The sequence below is a fragment of the Dipteris shenzhenensis genome, chromosome 1 (assembly GCF_047967505.1).
Source record: "Dipteris shenzhenensis isolate YYH24624 ecotype China chromosome 1, Dip_SZ_1.0, whole genome shotgun sequence".
Classification (NCBI taxonomy): domain Eukaryota; kingdom Viridiplantae; phylum Streptophyta; class Polypodiopsida; order Gleicheniales; family Dipteridaceae; genus Dipteris; species Dipteris shenzhenensis.
Window position 1 is genome coordinate 11,060,685 of NC_141596.1, and position 12,692 is coordinate 11,073,376.

Genomic DNA, 12,692 nt, shown 5'->3' on the forward strand with positions numbered 1-12,692 from the left:
GCTTCACGAGCTTGTTCGACGTTGAGCCTAGTCCACTAGTCGTGAGTGAGAGCCTCCTCCTCCACCCATCTCACGGAACGAGTCTTGTGCTTTGTGTGTGAAATATGAAAGGTGACTAGGTGGGTGTTTTATCTTGTGTATTGGAGAGTCTCCAAAATTACTTGTATAAAGAACGGGGGAAGCTCTTCTGTATTAGGCGACAGTCATCCCCGACCACACCCTCAAAGCTAGCCATGGCTGTAGAAGGGGCTAGCCGAATGAATGAGGGAGCCCAAGCGTTGATATTGTGTACTAGCTGAGTTTACCTTGTCATAAGGTTCCCCTCTATAGCAAGGAGGGAGTTTGCTAGGTCCTAGCAGACGCGCGTTACACGATCTGGTTGAGTGCCCCTGTGTGTGCCAAAATGCAGCACTATAACAGTCAACTATATTGGAAATTTGATAAGATGATGGCTTCCTTTGATACTTCCTTCCGAGTACACCCAAGTTAGGCTTAACAGTAGTCAACTTTATGGAAATAGAAAAGTTCCAATTAAACATATTTCTGGCTTCAAAGATTTCAACTTCAAGGATTGTCAAATACATTGTGTGATTTGAATTACTGACTTCTGCCCCACCAGTTGTATTACAGTGGTGGTATAAAAAGTAACAACCCAACTGCTTTGACTTGAGCCAAACTTTCCTCACCAAAAGAGGAAAGGGGGAAAATGCAATTCAACGATTCCAAATATGATGTTTCTACCACCTCACACAAAGCTTAAAAGCTACATCTCCAGTCATAGATCGTTTTCAATAATATTCCGTAGAGTATCCCTGGGGACCAAACCTTCTGCTCGAATCACATCCTTTCCACTATCTTTGCTCACGAATAGAATAGTAGGCAAGCCTCGAACCTGAACCAGTTTTCCAAATGTCACAAAACAATCATGATGCTATCAGTCTATATTAGTTCTTCATGCACTACACAAATACTTTTATGTGTACATTAGATGCACTAACAATTAGAGGAATAAAAAGAATAATCAAACCTGCATTTTGTTGGCAAGCTCATATTCCTCATCCGTATCAATCTTGACAAATCTCACATAGTGACCATACTCCACAGCCAGCTGCAGCACGTACAAAAATTGTGGGTTTAACCAAATGAAAGGGGCCTGGTCAAATGTTACTGGCCAATCTGTGACTAAATTACAGAGAGAAAATGGTTAATTCACCCTGAGCAAATTGTTGCAACAATTATCTATTCCATGATTCTTAAGGGGCCTGTTCAAATGTTACTAGCCATCTGTGACTGATTCAAATAATTAATTCACGCTGAGCAAAGTGCAATCACACTCATGTAGGACGATCTATTTCACGATTCTTAAAATCTTCGGGGGTTTACCCAGGATACAACACAAGACGAGTATACAACATTCAATTAAGCTGTACAGCACAAAATAAACAAACCGTCATATAATCAAAACCACTGAGGCAATTTTCCATCGTATTTGGATGTAAGCTATGCTATGGCAATGAGCAAAGCATAAAAAAGTTCGACCATCCCTAAGATTTCCAAACACAGAGGGCGCTATGTAAGACCCAGTTTCACCACCATATTCATTTCTAGCATTAGTGTCATGCTATTAGTCAAAATGCGCATGTATTTCATTTTTTGTGCACATGTATTACTGACTGTGTGTGTAGATTCCTTGTTTCAGACCGCTGCACACATGGTCACCCTTTTCACAGTCAAAGAACTAAATTAGGCATGTGGTTGATCACTTGTAACAAACACGAAAACTAATGCTGAACGACTGAATGCAGACATTGAAGCCACACACAACTCACATCACACAAACGTGCATACGTGTATATAGTGGTGGCTCAATAGTGGAAAGCAACCAGCACTGCCCCCGGTAGAGTATTTCTTTATGCTATCCCAAAACGCAGACAGTACAACTGAGAAGGCAGGCTGCTCTTTTTAGAGGTGCAGACACAGGCCTTCCAGTAAGGATGGAGTCGAGGGGAACTGACTGGCCCTCCTCTCCTACTCCCTGTTCGAATACAGGCTGCCCAGCTGCCCGGCGGCGGTCGTAAAGAGTCCTGTGATAAACTCAACGGCCTCCCAAAGTTGATGCTATTGGCATGGATGACTGAGGGGCAGACTATAGACTGCTGAACTGTCCCAGATCAGTGACAGACTTGGGCTGATCTAGGCTATTCCAAGGCCAACCCTGCTAAGATTTAGTAAAGGCCAACACAAGATTCAAACAGGACGAAAAAGATGGAGGAAGAAAATCGATGGAGGAAGAAAAAAAGAGCACCCCATGGATGCCAATCAACTGCTCCATGGCGAATACAAACGATGGAGGAAGAAAAAAAAAGCAGCCCATGGATGCCAATCAACTGCTCCAGAACAAACCCCTCCTATACATCTGCTGTACACCTATGTCCACTCAGATCTGCCTTGCACTGCCATTCACCATACACCAGGATAGCACACCGCTCTACTTTCTTCATCTGCTCAGATAGTGCCAGCTCAGCCAGATCAGCATCGACAGCCTCAAGCCATATTTGCCATATGCAATCTGTCAGATATGCAGTGGAAGTATGCATATGGGAGAGAGATGCAGAATTGTAATTAGAGAGAGAAGAAACTGCGATTAGAGAGAGAGCGTGCTGCACAATGAACTGCAAGTGACTGCAAGAAACTCATACTGGAAAAACCTCTGCTCTTTACTGATAAGAAAAACCACAACTTGGAAGATACAACCCAGAGCAGAACTGCACCCTGAAACACTCCACATACAGGCTGGAATCTGTGCCTATATTAGACTGCAAACTGAACTAGAACTGCACCTCAGAATGGATACACAGTGGCAGAAACTGTGCCACTACATGATACAAACAATGGGCCAAAGTGCCCTATTTATAGCAGGGGGTAGGAAGCAGATTGGCCGACTTAACCCCACAAAGAAGCCCTCAGTCCCTATAGTACAGACAGGAGATGCCCAGAACAGATGTATGATGATTCTGTAGCAAAATCTAGCTTCTATTAAAAGTCAGAACTTTCAAATTGACCATTTTGGAAAGGCTTCTGTCAAAACAAAGGGACATTTTTCACCCTCCGGTCCTCAAAGAGAGCAGAATGACTCGAATGACCCTACTGCTAAAAGGTTTTTGTTACATAATGATCAGCATAGGAAGGCCATGAAAGACCGTCTATGTCTAGTAAATATCATATAGCCACTAATGGCCCTAGTTAGTCAATAAAAACCATTTGGATAAGGATTGTTGGAAACTGTGTGGTCACCTCCCCATCTGTAAGCCCCCATATGAGGAGAGCATGGGGGGGTGAACCAAGGAGTGATGTGGCTGCCACATGGGCAGCACTTTGACTGCCATGTAGGCAGCCAGCTCACAACAAAATATGTAAACATGGGGCTGCCACATGGGCAGCACATGGGCTGCCATGTGGTCAGCAGGTTCATGGCAATCCCTGGCAGTTCTAAGCCTCCATGGCGGACAGCAGGGGTACTAAGGTGCCACATGGCTGTCAATGATTGGTGGGAGCAGGTATACACAGGAAAACCAGCCAGGAAAACAAGGCGATGACATGGCACCGACGTCAGCAACAACTGGAGGTCTCCAGCAGACTATATGGAGGTCTGTGTAGAGGATCCAGGGGCTGGAGCCCTGGAACAGAGGCGTATCATCAGACACCTGTTTTGGAGCAGGTTCTGGCCAAGATTTAGAGCTGGAGTAGAAATATAGTCGCAGGTGTTTATCTCTTGGTCTGTAGGCATGCCATGTTGATCCAGATGACTGTTTTCCCAGAAGCTGGTTGACCATCACCATTTGGTAAAAATTCACACAACTTCTCCCTGCTTGCTCACTGCTGCTCCATATCCTTCGTTTCAGCCCCCCCCCCCCCTTTCCAACCTTCTGCCTCCATTTCGCCAGCCGCCGAGCTCCTCCTGGCCGTCCTGTGACCTCTTCCTGCACCTCGCTGGCACTGCCGCCTACCATGAAGTCCCATCAAGCCCCCCTTCATGCCAGCTGTGTGGACTAGCTATTACCCCCCCTCGTGCCCTTGGGTGCAGCTGTGCCCAACCAGCTGGTTGGCAGCTGGCCTGCTCGTTGCCCGTGCTTCCCTTGGGTGTGGCGCACGCATGGCGCAGGCTATACCCCCCCCCCTCGTGCCCTTGGGCACAGCCGTGCCCAACCAGCTGGTTGGCAGCTGGCCTGCTAGTCGCCCGGGCTTCACTTGGGTGTGGTGCACGCGTGGCACAGTCCTGTGCTGCCCCCTCCAAGCTGCCTCTAGGGGGTGCAACCCCTCCGTTAGAGGAGGCTCCTTCAAGGCCTCAGCCCTCTACAAGGCCACTGCGGGCGGATAAGGCCTGTGCATCAAGTCTCAGCCGCAAAGTGGGCGGGTGGTTTCTTGGCAAGGTTCCAGGTTCGAGAGCTTTCTTCTAGGAGTTCTCAAGGCTTTTGGTTTTTTCGGTGCTGTCCTTTCATCCCTCAAGGAGCAGCCCACAGCCAGCCCTCTCCTTTGGGCTTGCTGGTTTTTTGTTCTAAGTTATTTGGAATAGGATTCAGATGGACTCTCCCCTTCGTACCTTCAATGGGTTCTTCCATTTGCTGGCCTTGCTTCTCAGCCTTTGGGGTCTTATGGGAGGCCTTTTCCCGTCTCCTAGCCTCCCTGCTTTTGTCCTTTTACATCCCTTCTCGCAGCACAGCGGAGTGTCTTGTCTTCTGAAGATCGAATCTTAGTGGTGACCGGCGGTTTGGCCAGAGAGGCTCACATTGCAACACCCTCGACTACCCCAAGCCGTTAAGGTTCTTCTCTCTCCAGAGGACAAATATCAAGTGAAGAAAGCAGTAGAATCACTACATGACAGGGCCGTGGTAGGCAGGATTGTTGGCCTCACGCCATCCAAGACCCAAATTCATGATTGGATCCAAGCAAGCTTAGCATTGGATGGAGACCACATTCAGGAGGTCACCATCTATGGAAGAGGGCTTTTACCTTCTCCATCTCAGCTCCCTCCACACTACTCGATCACTAGTGGAGCATAGCCGGATCCTTTTGGGCCCGCATCTAGTTTACCTTTTCCCTTGGTATGATGGGTGCACGGTTCATGATATGGAGTCCACCCATCACGTACCTCACTTCCTTGTGACACTCCAATTCCCAAGGCTACTCGAGGAGTACAAGCCCATTCTTCACTCCATTGGGGGAGCCTTTTGCACGGCGTTGGAGCTGTTCCTGGGACGACCGCCTCAGTAGTTGCAAATGATGGGGTCCCCAAGCTCATGTTGATTGTGGAATGTCTAGAGACTCTCCCGAAGGAGATCTTTCTGGAGACACTAGATGGTGGTGAGTTCAGACAGCGGCGGATGACACCTGGCCAAGAATTGCAGAAGAGGACAGAGTAGAGATGCCCCTCAGCCACATCCCGAGCAACGACGAACACCTCGACCAAAGGGAGCACATCCTGGGACAGGTCAATGGATGGAGTCCCAGACACCATGGGTAGAGCCTTCTAGTGGGGTCTGGACCAAGGTGAAGCGAAAGAAACCCAACAAGAATGCCCTAAAGCAGCGAAGATGTCGTGCCAAGCAGTAAGAGCGGAGGAAGACATAGTGTGAGGCCACTCCTCAATCGTAGGGGAAGGATTCCCGGCTATCACATGCGTCCACACTCTCCTTGGGCCTACCACAGGAACACTCTTGCCTCTGGGTGCTTGCTAGAACCTGTAGGAGTCTTGAAGGGACTGCAAACAACACACATGCACTACAAAAAGCTGCAAAGCAACAATGAACAAAGAAAAATAGAACCTGGAATCAATTCCCATTCTCTCTCGCAGAGGGGCGAGCCCCTTCCTCGCACCTATCCTCTATACAGGCCCCCCACAAGGTGCAAGTGACTTCAGCAATCAGGATAAGAGAGTAACGAAGGTAGAGAGCAGAGGGTGAACAAGAAAGAGCTGTAGAGGAAAGATGGTCCACAGATCTGCCCCGAAATGACTGCCTTGGGATCTGTGCACGAGTCCTTCTAAGAGAGCATGCCAAAAGCAACAGGGAAAGTTCCTCCTGCAGCCTGCACTGGTCTAGAACAGCTCTTGACGCCACCACGCAGCCAGAAACACGTGCAGAAAGGTCCATAACAACAAAAGACAACCTCGGGCACCTGCTGGAGGCAACCGTACGAGCGTCCGTACAGTTCATACAAAAATTTTCAGAAAGTTAAAAAATGACTTCTCGCACTTTCTAGAAATGTGTACTAGCCTTGGAACAGCTGAAACAGGCTTAAAACAGCTGAAAATAGGCTTGAAACAGTTGAAACAACTCAAAAACTGCACAAGAACAACTGAAAACATCCAGCACCTCTGGGAGAGTGAGGGGAGAGAGATGGAAGGTGGGGGAAGGGCATGTTGTCACCATGCTGTAAAATATTCCGAAGTCAAAGCATAAGTTGACCATGGTTGTAAGATACGTTAAGACACGACACGTTAGACACGCTTCAAACACGAGTGTCTAAAGTGTCTTAAAGATAAGACATGTAAGACACGCCATTGTGGTAATAAATATTTAATTAATATATGTATAAGTATACAAATGTACAACTTGCTAGCATAGCTAGCTGCTAGATTCTAGAAGTACAATAAGCTACACTTAAATAATGCAAGAAGAAACAATGCACTTATACAATGTAGTTAAGAGTCAAGACTTGTCACTCAAGTCTTAAAAGTTAAAGTTAAGACTCACGCCTGAAGAGCTCGCAAGTTTTGAGTACTTTAAGGTTTAAACTGACAATTGAATCTTGTCACATGTGACATGAATGAAAACTGCATCTCGATACATATAATTGAAAGGAAGCTTTCGACTCTCAAGACTCAAATCTCTGAAGATTCATCCTAATCTGAATCTATGAGGTCACTGCCACTACTAGATCCAAAGTCACCATCAATGATAGCATGGCTAAGTCAAACTCAATGTGTGTTGTTACTCCCCACCCACCCAAAAAAAAAAAAAAAAAAAGAGTGTCTAAAGGTGTCTTAAGGTAAGACACGTGTCTTAAGTGTCTTATCATAAGACACGAGTGTCTTAACAACCATGAAGTTGACCATTTATTGATAATAAGTAAAGAGTTTTTCATATAGGTTAATTATGGTCAAAAGAGTTCTTTTAATGGTCAAAGAATTGACTACGGTCAAAGATACTTGACTTTGGTCAAGTAAGCCTGATTTCGGTCAAGGAGACTTGGTTTATTACCAAGAGAGTTAAATGCAGTTAACCAGAGAACCATAGAGCTGACTACGGTCAGAGAGTGTTAACTTCGGTCAACGAGACTTGGCATGTGCCAAGAGGGTTAACTACGATTAACCAAGTTGTGCTCGCTTCGGTTGGAGAGATGTGCCAGCTTCGGTTGGAGAGACTTGATCATAATTAAGGCACCTCGACCATTGGTCAAAGCTCCCTTAATTATGATCAAGGGCATTGACTCCGGTCAACCAAGAATATCAATATTTGTTATGTGCACATGTGTTCAGTGGGGACACCCACCGTGACTAGGATTAGTCCACAGATTCTTATTTGCATGCAAAGCGCTAGCAATTAATTGGTTCCATGGTGGTGCGCTTTTATTAATTGTTACAGGTACTACGAGGTGCTAAAGACCCAAGCAATTTCACATAGACAGCTCTACACTCAACTATGTACTCAAATTCTCTCTTCATGAATAAAATTCTTCGAGGGGTCTAGCCCGATGATTGCCCTGGGCCCTAGTGTGTTTGTAGAGAGAGGGAGAGCGAGGGAGAGCAAGAGAGAGTGTTTGCAGTAGATTCCACAGTTAGAAAAAGCACATCACCAGCGTTTTGCACATGCATACACATGCATGACAAATGGCACCTCCTTGCCATCTGTCCCTTCATTAAAGTCCTAACCCCCATACCAAGGACAATGTTGGTTGTCCTTGAACCCAACTTTTAGACCCGCCTTTTAAAGCCTCTGCCTTGTCCCTAGGACCTAGTGGTATACCTAGACTTTGTCCCTAGGAACTTCTAGAAAGCGTGCACTTTCTCTAGCCAGTCCCTCACGGCCAAACCATTACTACACTTAACCATGGTTAACCATGGGTTAAGCGTGGGTTGAGTTATAAAGATACTTTACATCACTTTTCACGTCCCCGTGACATACCCTGCTCTTAAAATAGAAAACTACCCACGTTGCTGCTAAAAAATTACAGTGAAAGTAAACTAAATAGGCAAAAATAGCACATACCACCAGAATATACATTATCTGTAAAATACAACCTGCAATGATAATATGAGCTAGGAGAGCACGAGAGTCCATCCATACATCAATGCATCCTCTATGTCGAGTGTCATGAACACCCATCAGGGAGACCTCACGGCAGAAATACTATCAACAAGCAGCATCTCAAGCGAGACAATCGATGCCACTAAGCGATCTCCAGATACATGAGCAGTCTGAATCAAGGAATGAGAGGTGCTACCCTCCTCTCGAGCACTAGGCAATGCTCCAGAACTCTGCTCTTCTGAACCTATAGGAGGCTGTTCCGCAATGGGCGAAAGCTAATACGTGTTCAGATAGAGCTACAAAATCTGAGATAACTCTGTAGAGTCACCCTCCTCCATCCACTTCGCATCCAGTGCAAGATAATTCTCGATCTTCACCAAGTAGCGACGGGAAACTCTACCTTTCACTATTATTTCCATATGTGCCAAAATCTGTTCCGGAACGAAGATTTCATCCAACTCTTCAAACCTCGGGCTGATCCTCATGAAGCAGTTCAGTAGGCACATCACGTTGGAAAGGCTTCAATAAACTCACATTACATGCATTGTGTATGGTCCAAGTGGCAGGTAGCTTCAGCCTATAAGCTACATCATTAATGCGTTCGAAAACCTGAAAAGGACCATAATACCTAATCTTCAGCTTGATGTACACTTTGGTCTTGCCTTTCATCTTCCTGAGTCGTGCTTTCTGAAAACCCAATCGTCCTCTTTCAAGAGTAACTTCAACGATGCTTATCTGTTAACAGCCCGTTTGTGCTTCTCTTGGCTTTTTTGGAGGGCTGTTTTGACCTTCTAGTAAGCAACATCCAAGCTCTCCACAAATCTGTCCGCTTCAAAAATCTTCTCTTTCGTATGTAGAATAGGGTACCTTCTGTTCTCCTGCCACAATTTCAAAGGGGGCTTTGCCTGTGGATGAGTGTACAGTGTTGTTGTAAGCGAACTCAACAAGTGGCAGAAATTGCTCCCATTTCAATTGCTGATCTGAAACATAACACCTGAGAAGATCAAGGACAGTGGAGTTGTTGCTCCCATTTCGATTGCTGATCTGAAACATAACACCTGAGAAGATCAAGGACAGTGGAGTTGGCTTCTTCAAACTGCCCATCAAATTCAGGATGAAAAAAGGATGAGTAATTCAGCGTGGTACTCATATTCTCAAAGATACCTCTCCAGAAAAGACTTGTCATCCGCGGGTCTCTATCATTGACAATTGATTGAGGCATCCCGTGATGTTTCAACACATGAGACATAAAAAGTCTCGCCATCTAGTATGCTGTTATTTTCTTCCTTATGGGAATAAATGGGCCTGCTAGCTGAATCTGCAAATAATGGTCCATATCCCATCATGTCCCGATGGTGTATGAGGAAGGTCAAAGATAAAATCCATGGCAATGCTCTGCCAGGGTCGATCGAGAATAGGTAAAGGCTGCAGCAATCCAACTCGCTTCTGTCTGTTATATTTCACCTTCTGGCAGGTGATGCATGTCCTGACATATGCCTCGACATCCTTCCTCAATGACGGCCAAAAGAAATAGTGCTCCACAGCTTTGATGGTGGCATCAATGCCTCTGTATCTTGCATAGGTGGAGCATGACTCTCTGCCAAAACTTTGGACCACAACTATTTCGTGGCATACAGTCTACCATGCATCATCAGAAATCCTTGTTTGAGAGTATAGTGCTCATGCCTCAGTCCATCAACCAACTGATCATAAATACGTGAAAAATCAGCATCATGGGCATATTGATCCTTCATGGCATCAAGCTCATCATGATATGCAATGATAACTGCTGAAACTTGTGGTTTAATAGACACTGCATCTGGAGTGGGCTTTCGTGAGAGTGCATCCACAACAACATTCTTCTTCCCAAGCACATGCACATTCTGAAAATGAAACATAGAAAGAAAATTTGCCAACCTCATATGCTTCTCAAACAACTTTCTCTGAGTGAGAAAGTACCGCAGTGATTGATGATCTGAACATGAAAATCAGCACCCGAAAGATAATTCTTCCAAGTCAAAGAGCATGTATGACAGCCAGCATCTCTTTCTCATAGATGCCAAAATTCATTTCAGCATCCTGGAGCACTCTACTCTCGTATGCCACGACTCTTCCATCCTGCATAAGTACCCCTCCTACGCTGTTCCCACATGCATCTACTTGGACAGCGAAGGTTTTGCAAAGATCTGGCAAAATAATCACAAGATCTGAGCAGAGTTTTTCCTTCAGTAGATTGCAATTTCTTTGGGACCCCATCTGAAAGTGGCCCCTTTCTTCTGTGAGGCATGTAAAGGAGATGCAATCTCTACAAAATACCGAATGAACCTCCTGTAGTATGAGCACAAGCCCCGAAAGCTGCGTACTTCATGGATGTTCTTCAGGTGTGGCCAATTCTTGATGGCCTCTACCTTGGCGGGGTCCATCCCTCACGGCTCAAGGGCATGCATACTCTTTTTCTGCAAATCTTTGATTTCTCTGCTTTTCTACTTTTTCTGACAGTAAATACTCTCTCAGATAGGTGAAAACTGCTAGCAGAAACAGTCTCTGCAACTGTCCCTTTTTTTTTCGGGACAGTAACCAGATGAAGTAACCAGTTGGTTACACTAACCAGACTGATTGGTTTTGGTTTGGTTAGTCTGCAACTAGACTAACTAGATTGGTCACAGTCTGGTCACAGTTACCAGACTAGTCTGGTTGAGTCAAGTTAGGCCAGACTAACTAAACCAGTGTGAAACTAAGTGTGTTGAGGTTAGCTTAACGGTATGCTACCTCAGTTGTCTTGCTGGCAGTCTAGGCTAGCTACCACGTGTCTTGCCACGTCATCTATTGGGTTGCCTGCCACGTCATCTGACACGTGTCCACATGACACATCAGCAAGTCCTTGTGCACTGCCATGTCAGCGCTTGTGCCATGTCATCAGGAGCCTAAGGTTCCAAACCTTGGCTCTAGCCAGTGTCGCGCCGGCGCCCTGTTCCCTTCTACAGCGTGATAACCACTCTGCATTCCAGACCCCTGTAACCTATCCAAAATATCATCTATCCTGAGTATAGAGAATCTATTCTTAGTGGTAATTTCCTGAGTACAGACCTGCAGAGTGGTTATCACCAGATTAGAATTCAGCCAAAGGATGTTCACAAAACAGCATTTCATACCACATTTGGTTTGTCACGCCATTTGGGTTAACCAATACACCTGCCACCTTCAACAGAATGATGGACATGATTTTTAGAGAACATCGAGCCTTTGTTGGCACTTTCTTCGATGACATCATCGTATTCTCTCAGGATGAGGCTGAACATAAGAAGCACTTGGTAATTATTCTTGAGGAACTCCGGAAGCATATGCTGCTTGTCAATGCTAAGAAAAGTGAATTTTTCATGCATGAGATCCATTTTCTTGGGCACATTAAACAAATGCATTCTGAGTGCTTTTTGCAGCAACCAAGAAAGGGGCAGCACAGTTGTTTATGCTTTGGCCACTCTGTGGGTATATATGCCTTGAGTTGACAGCCCGGTACTGGCATAGATTGTGAATGCAAGACACCTCTTGTTGAGGTAATTTTTCTCTTTGAAAAGCAAAGGCAGTGTGCATCAGTTGCATACACAGTGTGTGAGAAACTTACAGATCTCATACGAGTTGTAAGATAATGGCTCAATCACCTATCCAGTGGGATTCGCAAGATAGGGATGCACATCCAAGACATAGAAGTGTGCAGCAAACTCAACAAGAATTTGAGCAGATGGTACGCACTCGTATGCAGGAGATGGAACATCTCAGAAGGGATCCAAGAGCTCAGCATTTGTTTCAAGTAGAAACTATGCCTAATGCAGCTTATGATGTGCCAATGCCAGAGGCACACTCTCGTGTACAACCAGAGAGAGAGAGATCTCATAGGAGACGGTCTCATAGCAGGAAGAGATCAAGGCATCATCATCGATCTCCAAGTCCTTCACCGTCTACCTTGAGCTTGACTTCTATATCTTCTTCTTTATCAGATAACCATCCAGGAAAAGAAGGAAACACAAGAAGTCTAGGAAGAGCAAGTCTTCCAAAGAGACCAAGGAATTCAAAGATGGAGGTAAATCTGTCAAGTTTATGACCTATAATGGACAATATGGTCATACAGACAAAGCATTGCAGTTCATTAGACAGTTTGATGCTGCATTCGGTACAGAAAAGTTTTCAGAATCCTCCAAGTTGAGGATGGTCAGTTTGCACTTGACAACGACAGCTAGTGCATGGTGGAGTGCACAGACCACAGATGGGTCAGCCCCAAAGAGGTGGAAGGGCTTCAAGAAAGCCTTCTATCAACAGTTCATGCCTAAACAGTTTAGAGATCATGTTCTTCAAGATTGGGACAGTTTACATATGGATGCAGGAGATACG

The 12,692-nt window shown here is 45.5% G+C and overlaps 1 protein-coding gene across 1 annotated transcript in view; it reads right to left on the reverse strand.

Annotated features, from left to right (window-relative positions):
* Nucleotides 1-441: 441 nt before the first annotated feature.
* The window catches only part of LOC147905369 (thioredoxin-like protein CITRX, chloroplastic), a 55,396-nt gene continuing 43,145 nt past the window's right edge, over nt 442-12,692 (reverse strand). The window contains exons 3-4 of the mRNA XM_087379710.1: nt 1,028-1,108; nt 442-892 (exon numbers count right to left, since the gene is read on the reverse strand). Of these exons, the coding sequence (XP_087235836.1) occupies nt 776-892; nt 1,028-1,108 (198 nt within the window). The 3' untranslated portion in view covers nt 442-775. The remainder of the gene's footprint in view (nt 893-1,027; nt 1,109-12,692) is intronic.